This window comes from Triticum aestivum, chromosome 2D (genome assembly GCF_018294505.1).
Source record: "Triticum aestivum cultivar Chinese Spring chromosome 2D, IWGSC CS RefSeq v2.1, whole genome shotgun sequence".
NCBI lineage: Eukaryota > Viridiplantae > Streptophyta > Magnoliopsida > Poales > Poaceae > Triticum > Triticum aestivum.
In genome coordinates this window covers 407,277,567-407,288,863 of record NC_057799.1, presented here as the reverse complement: position 1 = coordinate 407,288,863, position 11,297 = coordinate 407,277,567, and the positions used below count along the sequence as shown (strand labels likewise).

Below are 11,297 nucleotides of genomic sequence, written 5' to 3'. Positions count from 1 at the left end.
AGGCTCACCCCAAGGACGCAGAGTTCCTCAACACACCTATCCAGAACTACCATCAGATGCAGCAGATCTTCTCCTTCGGGCTGGCAACCGACAAGCATGACATGGGCTCTGGTTAGCCATTGGGCTTGCCGATGCCCGAGTATCCAAACACCCACGAGGCAGACACCATCAATGTTGAAGTTCCTGGGAATGATGGTGAGCACGTTCATGTGCTTGATAGGAAGAGGAAACGGGGAGACTTCATGGAGGAGCTGACCGTCCTCAGCAGCATGACTCGGGTAGTGAAAGAGGTGGTCACCGCCATTAGGGAGAGCAAGACGATCGGCGTCCACCCTGACCTCTACGGCGCCGTCATGGAGTAAGGTGGCTTTAGCCCAGAGGCTCTCATGGCGGCTCTCAGTCTCCTGCTGGACAACAAAGCCTAGGGTGTTGGGTTTGTTGCCATGGGAGACGCCCACAGGGTGCTCTGGTTGAGGATCTGACTGCGCAAGCACTACTACTAATGTTGTTTCTGCTGGTGGCGATGGCGTGCATGATCCTCGACGGCGTTGGTGACAAGGACGACGATGATGATGACGACGTATATTTTGTGTAGTTATGTCTTGAAAACAATATTATGATCTGTATATTTTGGTGAGGTGGTATATACTAACCCTCACGGTGATCACGAACTTGCGGTGGTAGGATTACACCCTCTTTTGGATGTGGTGATAGGATTACACCAAAGTAGTAGTAGTTTGCTTGTGTGCTTCATTGCTTGTTGTTTGTGTGTTCCATTGCTTGGTGCTTCAACTTATTGCTCTTGCGCACTGCTAGGATAAGTGATATGCGGTGTTCATCGAAAGGGATCCTGGAGTTTACAGTTTATGAGAAGCTTGTAATGAATAAATTTCAGGGTACAAGCACCACAACAACCACAGAGGGTTTAAGACCAGGCAGGCGGCAGAAGAAGCTTACTCCGAATTTGTGCGAAAGCAAGCATGCAGCGGTTTTGAAGTTGGTGAGACGGATCGTTGGTTCGGGTTGAAGAACTCCCATCATCTTCGTTCAGATCATCGCCATTGCAGTGTTTTGGCGTTCGCGTGATCGGTGTTCGTGCATAAGGTGTAGTAGTAGGTAAGCTCGCCAAATAGGATATAAGGTGAGCACAACTATATGCTCAACAAAACAACATGCACTCATGTAACCACATACAATGCAAACAACCAAACACAATGCATAGAAGCATTGCTACGATGCAGATATACAATGCAAACAACCAAACACAATGCATAGGGGCATTGCTACAATGCAGCAAGAGGATATTCAGGCAATCAACATGCAAATATTGATTTTTTACATGCATATGCTCAGCCAGACCGTACCGGTGTTTATAGGCTAAAAAACGGCAACGAATAAGCAGCACTCCACCCAGTGGAGATAAAAATAATGTGCGGCACAAACAGTGTTGTAACTTATTAAGCAAGTCAAAATTTCTTGAATGAATCAACATCCATGACGCTCCGACCGTGTCTACAAGCCTAGAGGCTCTTCTAGTTCTTGCAACACACACACACACACACACACACACACAACAGACGCTACAGAGTACAGACACCACTCGTTTCTTTCACTTTTTAATAACCTGTCTCACCCTCTTACTTTTAGGACGATCTATATAATCTCTCTCTCTCTCTCACTCTCTCTCTCTTCTGACGCTGCTATGCTCTTACCGGATCAAAACCTTGTTCCCCATCGGAGGGAGTGGGACGAAGCTCTTTCTCTCTCTAGCTCACCAGCTGCTGGTTGCCGTAGAAGGGGTAGGCTCCATACGCAGGGGCGTACATGTTGGGGTGCGGGACGGGGGACGCGTAGCCGTACCCGCCGTAGAACGGCGTGCCATAGTACATGTTGTTGTTGTTCCTCCTGTTGCCGGAATCGCCCCTAGACTGAAAACAAGAAAACAGTGGATTAGCGTCATGGAAGTGAATGGATAAACAACTCCGCAAGACAAATATAACTTTACAATCAACAGATTCTATATACAGATGACATAAATAAAGAGTTGACAAGTATATGATGGGTCGTAGCAAAGGCAACCCGTCTTGGCCGCAAGGAAAGAACAATTGCACAGCCTGGTTTAATATTTGAAGGACCAGTACAGGCTAACAAGTGCCGTGCTAATGTTTGCTCATGTTATCGACAAGTGTGCCCAATGAGAAACTTGTTTGAAAGAACAATAGTGAATCATTCAAAGTTCTATACATCGAGTGGTAAGAGATAAAAGCCTCCTAGGGCCTATGTCCCTATACAGATGTCTGATTTAACAATGAAGTGAGAACCGAGTATCGCTTGGTAAACTAATCCTACACTCCGCAGGTGGCTCAGGCCGTTTCCTTCCATAAAGGCGTGGCATTCAGTCAACAAGCACCCTCAAAATGCATAGCCTTAAAATAAAGCTACAGATTGGGCCACAGGGCATATTACACAATCATGGCATTGCCCTTTTTACATAGCCACACAGCACGCAAGGTATGTAGAACAGATCACAGGCTGAATGAGAGGATAGGAAGCTTGGTTGCTTAGTTGTACCAAAACTAGGTTTGCAAAATGAACTGAGCTGAACTAAACAAGGATTAAACCAGTCTGCATGTTCAAAGTTTATTTAGCATTCAACTAGAAACAACTACCAAGCATAAGGCTGCAACTATACAAAATAATTGTGTTGGAATAATTGCTAGCATGCGGGACGAGAAGGAACAGATCCATTATAGCAGGAACGTTTCAATTCCCACATCAAGTCAGTGCTAGTTCGTATTAGTCATAAATCAATTAAACATGGACACAACAAAGTAGCCTTTCATGGGAAAGATCATTATCATATAGGAAAAGATAATATCATATATGAAAATTATCTTGCAAGGCTAATTTGCTATAGTACATCCAAATTTATAGTCATCCATAGGTTACTGCCAAATTTTCCAAACTTAACTTGAAGAGTTTTCAAACATAGTGGTCATTATACTTTTAACAAGATGATTGGTTCAATGCAAACTAATACTATAGCAAGGAACGATCAAAGAAGGAAACAGTTAAGAGGCACATGGCCAACCTGTTTGTGTGATGGGCTGCGGCCCCATGAAAGGCGAACTGCCTGCTTTCCAATGACAGCCCCATTCAATCCTTGCAGTGCTTCTTCTGCGTCAGTTCTAAAAACAGTGGCACAAATAAAAGTATAGCTTGTAAGTTACATAGAAATAACCAGTAAAACACATAAGAGCTTCAGAAACGTGCCTGTTGACATACTGAACAAAGCCACACTGCTTCCCTAGAGGAATTTTGACAGAGGCAACATCACCATATTTGGCAAATGATTTCCTCAGCTCGTCTTCACTAACATTTGGGTCGAGCCCACCAACATATACCTAAAGCAGGTTGAGAATTTCAGATTATAAACTAAAAAGCCACAAGGTTAACAAACACTATGGAAACACCAGTATACACACCGTTCTGTTATTTGAATCACCATCTGAATGACCAGGTGTTGAGGAACCAGAATCACCTGAAGTTAATAGTCATTAAGTTGCGCAACAAGGGATTAAACATATACGGATCTTGTATGAGAAAATAACCAATTCCATATTGCCCTTAACAAAGAAGCAGAATACATGACATGCTCCATATATGAATATAAGGACTTGTAGGAATTGAAGCAGTAGAACTGGCGCCACTAGAGGCAGTAGGAACACTAGCACCGCAGTGGAAGTGGATTTGTTTGTTTGATACTATCTGTAAATCTCTACAGGTCATGTACGTAGTCCAGAAAGGCAAAACAAGTACAGATAAATGATCAATAACAGAAGAAAGCACCATTCTTCATTAAAAACAGGATGTGTTCCAGAAAACTAATAGGAGAACACTACGACAGCATCAGGGACATACAAGGTATGAATAGATTTTTCCAAAACAAATAGTGATAGTAATGGTAGGTACAATGTGGCCATAAAATGAGTCATATTTAGTGAAAGTTCAAGCACTTGTACAAAAAATACAAGACAATCCACGAACTAACAAAAAGGCCGGACAGTTTAGGGCTGCAGAACAACCGCGAAGAAGGGACATACCAGAGGTTCTTCTAGGTGTTGCAGGTCCTACGCGAATCGGTCGAGTAGAGCAATAAACACCGTTCATTTCAGTCATTGCATGAGCTTTGTCGGTATCATCTCCAAATCTAACAAACCCATAGCCCCTAGAACGGCCTGTGTTTGCATCAATGATAACTTTAGCTCCTTTCACGGAGCGATACTTGCTAGCAAAAAGCTCCATCAACATTTCATCAGTAACATCAGCAGCTAAATCACCAACAAAAATTGAGTGGTCAGAGACAACTTCTGATCGCTTTTCACCCATGCTATAGGATGCCCAGTTCAACTTAAAGGCTCGATCGGTGTTGGGCATCACATGGCCAGTAAAATTCTGAAGGGCTTTGTCTGCTGATGCATGGGAAAAGAACTCTACAAAACCATATCCCTCTGATTGTCCAGTTTGCCTATTGCGGATAACTTTTATTGTTACCACCTATGAAGCAGATGTAGAGAAAAGGGTGAGTAAACTAGTAGCTGGGCAAGAGAAGAAATATGCAATGATTGAAGGGGAAAAAATAGATGAACCCATGAGTGGTTAACATTCATTATGTCTTTTAATAAACCTATCATGGTTGATGTGTGTAAAGGATAGTTCCTGCCAAATTGTACAAACACAAGATCGCGTACAACTTGCTTTCTTCGTTAACCATCTTCCAGACAAAGTACTTGCCACTTTTCCCAATTCCTGTCCACGTCAGTAAGCAAACCTCCCAATAAAAGATAGCCGTAATTGGTCAAGGCTTTCATTATGGCTTCCTTTCACCCCTCCAACCGTTATTTTACTTATTCTGTAATCACCAAAATGCAATAACTAGCTCAGCTCATTCACAATGTTCATTAAATTATACGCGCCAAGACCGTTTCGTCCAAACGAGTACTAACCAAACTAGTATAAATCCCCAAAGTCGGCACCTTTGGAAGCTAGCATCGCAAAGAATAATGCTATTTTGTTTGTTATTACAATTCAGAAAGAAGAAATGGCTTGCAGCTATGGAAGTAATAACCATTCAAAGAAGAGCATTCCATCCGTACTGTATTGAATGGCCTTAAAGTTGGCGCCTTGAGCAACTTTTCACGGCTAATTATAGAAGCATCGCCTTTTATCCGCATCAAACGACAGCAAAGCACAAAATATACGCTTTCATGGCAATTTGATGGCACAACACATGAATCAGGACAAAGGAATGGGGCGAATCTTACTGTATTCGCGAGATCTAGTACGGACAAGTCCGGATCGGGAGAGAACACAAACCTCGCCGCTGGGGCCGAAGCAGTTGTGGAGGTAGTTCTCGTCCATCCAGTACTGGAGGTCGCCGACCCAGATCGTCTTATTCTCCTCGCAGCCGTTCCCGCCGGATCCGGCCGCGGGTGGGGTCGGCGTGCGTCGCCCGGCCGCGGCAGGGGGAGGCGGCGGCCCCGGCGCGTAGTGCTTGGCGAACTGCGGCGGGGGCGGGGGCGGTGCGGCCACCATGGACGGCGGCGGGTAGGGGAGGACGACCCACCGCGGCTGCGGCATGTGGTGGTGCGGGTGCGGGTGATGCGGAGGTGGGTGCGGATGCGGGTGCGCGTGGGGGTGGTGAGGCGGCACGGCCACCTGTGACTCCGTTGTGGTCGCCGCCATCTGCATCGCCGCCCGCGCCGCCGCCGCCGAGGAGGGTCGCCTGGGGTTGGGGGAGTCTCGTGAGGTTGCGGAGGGCGGAAAGAGAGGGTGCCCGTGGGTGAGGTGACTGGATATATAGCGGGCTGGCGGCGGATCCAGGCCGTCGGATCTAGGAGTTCGTTATCATGCTGGTCGTTGATTGAATGGGGGAGGCAGGCTAACGTGTAGGGCCGGTGGGAGGTCCCAGATTTGGAGCGCATTGGTAGCTGCCGTTATAGCGCTGCCAGTGTGGGCCCTGTGGTTAGGGAGTGCGATTGGAAAGTGTTTTTCTTTTTCTTTTTCTTTTCCGGGAGTCTTGTTGCTGGTTTATATGATGCGAATTTATTATGCTGTCATAAATCAGTGTATGGTCGAGTGTCTTGCGACAGCATTTGGCAAATGAAGAACGAAATAAATACGGCATTTTGTTATTAATATATCCGTGTTATTTTGAGGCTGTGAAATGAGGTGGTGCTGGACAAAGCTTTTAAGGTTGAAGTTCTTCCTTCGTTCGATTTTTGAAAGTTCGACATGATTTTCTAGGTTTCGATTTTGAATAACAAAACAAAATATGTGTAGTATGTTGTATGCGCAAACACTATATGTTTAGAAACTTCATTCAGTGATGAATCTCAAGTTACTATACTTTTTGTACTAACATATGACACACATTTTGCTATTTAAATTAAAGATCTAAAAACATGCGCCCGACCTGTAAATCGAATAGAGGTAGTATTAAGAAGTTATATTTAATTATTTTGGTTCACCATAGAAATTCTCAACAAATGAATATAGCTTCCATCAAAATCAAACAATCACTATGGCACCTTGGGTGAGTCGTTGATTCCAGAATGATGTGTATGGTATGTACATTGTACCACAACATGACCATCAACGGATTAAGGTTTGCATGGTTTAACCATTGCTAACATGGTCTTGCGTGCCATATACTATGATTTTCTCTTCGCGTCATGGATATTTATTTGACGATTCATGTCAAGTCTCTTGAAATGGAATTTTTAGGGTTTTGCTATAGTCTTCGAGGATCCGGTCGCTCAATGGTTGTTCATGTAGATTATGAGGCTTTGATAAGTTAACATATGCTTCAGTCCACCGCCACATAGTTTGTGATTAAGTGGCGTGTTTCTACAAACGGTGAGTTCTTGCTTAAGAAAGTCATGTGTCGGCACAACATGAGGGCACTAGTGTTTTCCTTTAGGGGGGGAGGGGGCAGTATTAGGTTGCATTGTTCTAGATCACATAGGATTTTATGTGCCAATTTGTAGTTCTATGCAAAGTAATAAAGACGTATTTTGTTGCAAAATAAAATGGTATACAACCTAGTAATTAAACAAATATGGATATGATAACAATTATGCTAAAGTTAGTATGTATCTTGAGTATTAATTTGATACCCAGCCCATTGGCATACACGTGGGCGTCGTTGATGGTTTTCTATGATTAATAAGTGATATTATGTGGCATTAGTATATGTTGTGCTTATACATCTATATTTAGAAAGTATGCTATGGAATGACTTTATTTAACCAAGTTCATTCAAGTTAGCATATGTTGTTTTTAGTATATCATTTGGATGAGCACTTAGATGAATTAGTTTTTAAGGAGTGGAGTTCCTTATCTATAAGAAGAGCTGACCGAGAGTGTGATTCGGATCAAAACAAATGGATGAGCTACTGGTAGCGGGTCTTGCGGCAAAACTATAATATCACGACGATGGTATCTCGATGGGTGCATTTTCCTCTCATCCTTGTCGGTTTATAGTTTTCTTTGCAACCAATAGCATTGAAGATCAAAAATTCATCTCCCATTTTGGACTTGATTAGAACATATATTTTGGCCCATTATTAACAAAGTGTTGACGACATTAATATTTTTTATCAGTTTCTTGAGCCCTTTATACAAAATAATTAAATGTATAACTTTAAGTGTGTGGTCTTAAACAATGGTTTCTTTCCCCTCTGGCACGACGACTACGGAAAGCCTTCCTTCCCTCAATCTCCGTCAGCGAGCCTGTGGATTCACCTCCCCTCCGCCTGCCGCTTTGGCGGCCGGAGGCGGGGAGGATTCCTAATGCTTCGGCTCTGGCTAGTTGATAGTTAGGGTTTTAGTCCTCGCAAGGACGGTGTTTGACGGATGACGACGCTTCTTCTCCGAGTCTGTCTTCCGGGCTCTGATCCTCGTCAATTTCTTTCGTTGGGACGGATTATACGGAGCGCCGACATAGATTCCTGTCAGCTCCTCGGGGCGGTGAAGTTAGAATTTCTCATCGTGCGTACGCAACGGCGATATGTGGTATCAAGTTCTTCAACGGCAACGACTGCGGCTCCGGGGCGCTAGTCCTCAGGGGCACGTGCACAAAGACTTTCTGGATGTCATTGTCCACTCCTCATCTCCAATTTGAACATTTACTATCGCCATCGAGTCCCCACCCCCCCCCCCCCGCTGGTCGGTGTTGTACTATGTTTTCGGTACTGTTTACTTGAACCTTGACAAGCGGTTGATCAGGTTGTATGGCCTGATTTGCTATGCAGGCCAAGAAGTGTGTGCGCGCAGCTGGAGCTGCAACATAATGGGAGGAGTTGGTGGGCGCGGTCGCTAGAGCGGCGACACCGTCATGCACTACAAAAAAGAGACACATCCGTGACATTTTGGGCTGAACGATTTTTTTCTATCATGCTTATGACACTTCTATGACGATAATTGTGATAAAACCCCGGTATCATCATAGATATGGTGGGCTCCTACTTCTATGACAAAAAATCATGAAAAAAATGGGCTTTTCGTCCTGGGCGGGCCGAAGACGCAACTGCATGACATTCTTTGGGCCGTCCATGACGGAAAAAACGTGGTAGAAGCGAGGGCGAGGAAAATATCGGGGAGTTCCCGGTTACGGTGGGTGGCCGGGGCCGAGCGATGCACAGAGGTTTGCGCGTTTCTCCCGTACAGGTACACGCATGTGTGCGAGGCGTTGGGCTCTAACTGAACCCGAGCGAGGCGTTCGCTTACTGAACCCGAGCGATTGCACTAGCTACGTTACTGAACCCGAGCGATCGATCCCTTGGCTGTTAACTGAACCCGAGTGATTCCTTCGCTACTACTGCTAACTGAAGCCGATCGAACTTGTTGCCTCTTGATGAATAGTGAACATTGTTGGGGGTTGGATGAACAGTTCCTGGTGGGGGTTGGATCAACATGCCCCGGGGATAGGAGAGGCCGTTGCCGCTGGATGAACAAGACCCCGATCGAGCCGACTGAGGGTGGATGAACAGGACCCCGTGGAGTGCTGGTTGAACAGTAGTCGGTGGAGGCTGAATGAACAGGACCTCGTGGAGGGCTGGATGCACAGTAGTCCGTGGAGGCTGGATGAACAGGAGTCCGTGGATGAACAGTAGCTGGTGGAGGTAGGAGGGAGACGCCATGGATGAACAGTCACAGGTGAAGGCTGGAGGAGGTCGACGGTGGATGAACAGTAACCCATGGAGGCTGGAGCGAGGCAGTAGACGGTGGATGAATAGTAGCCCGTGGAGTCCCGTTTTGCGGTACGCCACATCCCTCCCAATGAACAGGACCCCATTTCGACCGTAGGAGGTCGAAGAGAAGTCCGTTTCCTCCGTTTTGCGGTACGCCACACCCCTCCCGATCAACAGGACCCCATTTCGACCATAGGAGGTCGAAGAGAAGTCTGTTTCCTCCGTTTTGTGGTACGCCAGACTCCTCCCGATGAACATGATACCGTTTCGACCGTAGGCAATTGAACAGAAGGCCGTTTCCTCCGTTCAACGGTACGCTAGGCCTCGTTTCGGCTGTTCCATCTAGGCCGGTTGGCTCCCGATGAACAGGACGCATTCTGTTGCCTCTCGATAAACCCGACGCAATTTCTCTGTTTCGACCCAGCCGGTTGGCTGTCGATGAACAGGACGCCGTCGCCGCTCTCCGCTGCCTCTCCATGTACACAAGCCCTGGCCATACGTATGCGTGAGTAGGCGTTCGGGACCCCGCCCGTATGTACGCATGGTACGTCTCCGTCGTATCTACTTTGCCAAACACTTTTGCCCTTGTTTTGGACTCTAACTTGTATGATTTGAATGGAACTAACCCGGACTGACGCTGTTTTCAGCAGAATTGCCATGGTGTTATTTTTGTGCAGAAATAAAAGTTCTCGGAATGACCTGAAACTTCAGGGAGATTATTTTTGGAATTAATAAAAAATACTGGCAAAAGAATCAAGGCCACGGGGCCCACACCCTGTCCACGAGGGTGGGGCGCGCCTACCCCCCTGGGCGTGCCCCTCTGCCTCGTGGGCCCCCTGGTGCTCCACCGACCTCAACTCCAACTCTATATATTCACGTTCGGGGAGGAAAAAATCAGAGAGAAGGATTCATCGCGTTTTACGATATGGAGCCGCCGCCAAGCCCTAATCTCTCTCGAGAGGGCTGATCTGGAGTCCGTTCGGGGCTCTGGAGAGGGGAATCCGTCGCCATCGTCATCATAAACCTTCCTTCATCACCAATTTCATGATGCTCACCGCCGTGCGTGAGTAATTCAATCGTAGGCTTGCTGGACGGTGATGGGTTTGATGAGATTTACCATGTAATCGAGTTAGTTTTGTTAGGGTTTGATCCCTAGTATCCACTATGTTCCGAGATTGATGTTGCTATGACTTTGCTATGCTTAATGCTTTTCACTAGGGACCGAGTGCCATGATTTTAGATCTGAACCTATTATGTTTCCATGAATATATGTGAGTTCTTGATCCTATCTTGCAAGTCTATAGTCACCTATTATGTGTTATGATCCGTTAACCCCGAAGTGACAATAATCGGGACCACTACCGGTGATGACCGTAGTTTGAGGAGTTCATGTATTCACTAAGTGTTAATGCTTTGGTCCGGTACTCTATTAAAAGGAGGCCTTAATATCCCTTAGTTTCCAATAGGACCCCGCTGCCACGGGAGGGTAGGACAAAAGATGTCATGCAAGTTCTTTTCCATAAGCATGTATGACTATATTCAGAATACATGCCTACATTACATTGATGAACTGGAGCTAGTTCTGTGTCACCCTATGTTATAACTATTGCATGAGAAATCGCATCTGACATAATTCTCCATCACCGATCAAATGCCTACGAGCTTTTCACATATTGTTCATCGCTTATTTACTTTTTCGTTGCTACTGTTACAATCACTACAAAACTATCACTGTTACCTTTTGCCACCGTTACCGTTACTTCCATACTACTTTGCTACTAAATACTTTGCTGCAGATATTAAGTTATCCAGGTGTGGTTGAATTGAAAACTCAACTGCTAATACTTGAGAATATTCTTTGGCTCCCCTTGTGTCGAATCAATAAATTTGGGTTGAATACTCTACCCTCGAAAACTGTTGCGATCCCCTATACTTGTGGGTTATCACACTATTGGAGTCAGCTTCTTTGCCGTCCGCCATGGCGGACGGCAAAGGCATGGATCACGGACGGCAAAAGTCTTTGCCGTCCGCCAGCAGACGACA

At 45.7% G+C, this 11,297-nt stretch overlaps 1 protein-coding gene across 2 annotated transcripts; it reads right to left on the bottom strand.

Moving 5' to 3' along the window:
* Positions 1-1,431: 1,431 nt before the first annotated feature.
* On the bottom strand, positions 1,432-5,846 carry LOC123053450 (polyadenylate-binding protein RBP47). Of its 2 annotated transcripts, none has more exons than XM_044476933.1 (6): positions 5,377-5,846; positions 4,104-4,557; positions 3,486-3,508; positions 3,274-3,404; positions 3,092-3,188; positions 1,432-1,928 (listed from the first exon to the last, which is right to left on the bottom strand). In XM_044476933.1, exons 1-6 carry the CDS (start codon positions 5,749-5,751, stop codon positions 1,767-1,769), a joined length of 1,242 nt encoding a protein of 413 aa, XP_044332868.1. In that variant the 5' UTR covers positions 5,752-5,846; the 3' UTR covers positions 1,432-1,766. The 2 variants fall into 2 exon arrangements, with proteins under 2 accessions (XP_044332868.1, XP_044332867.1); XM_044476932.1 differs by having other exon boundaries at positions 3,486-3,541; positions 5,377-5,844.
* Between the last annotated feature and the right edge of the window lie 5,451 nt (positions 5,847-11,297).

Bases quoted from the DNA above. Each gene is read 5' to 3' on its own strand.
- LOC123053450 (XM_044476932.1), bottom strand. From the start codon at position 5,751: ATGCAGATGGCGGCGACCACAACGGAGTCACAGGTGGCCGTGCCGCCT. The intron at 4,558-5,376 runs GTTTGTGTTCTC...TCTGCTTCATAG, and splicing joins GCTTCGGCCCCAGCGGCGAG to GTGGTAACAATAAAAGTTAT. The intron at 1,929-3,091 runs GTTGGCCATGTG...TCTTGTTTTCAG, and splicing joins GCAGCCCATCACACAAACAG to TCTAGGGGCGATTCCGGCAA.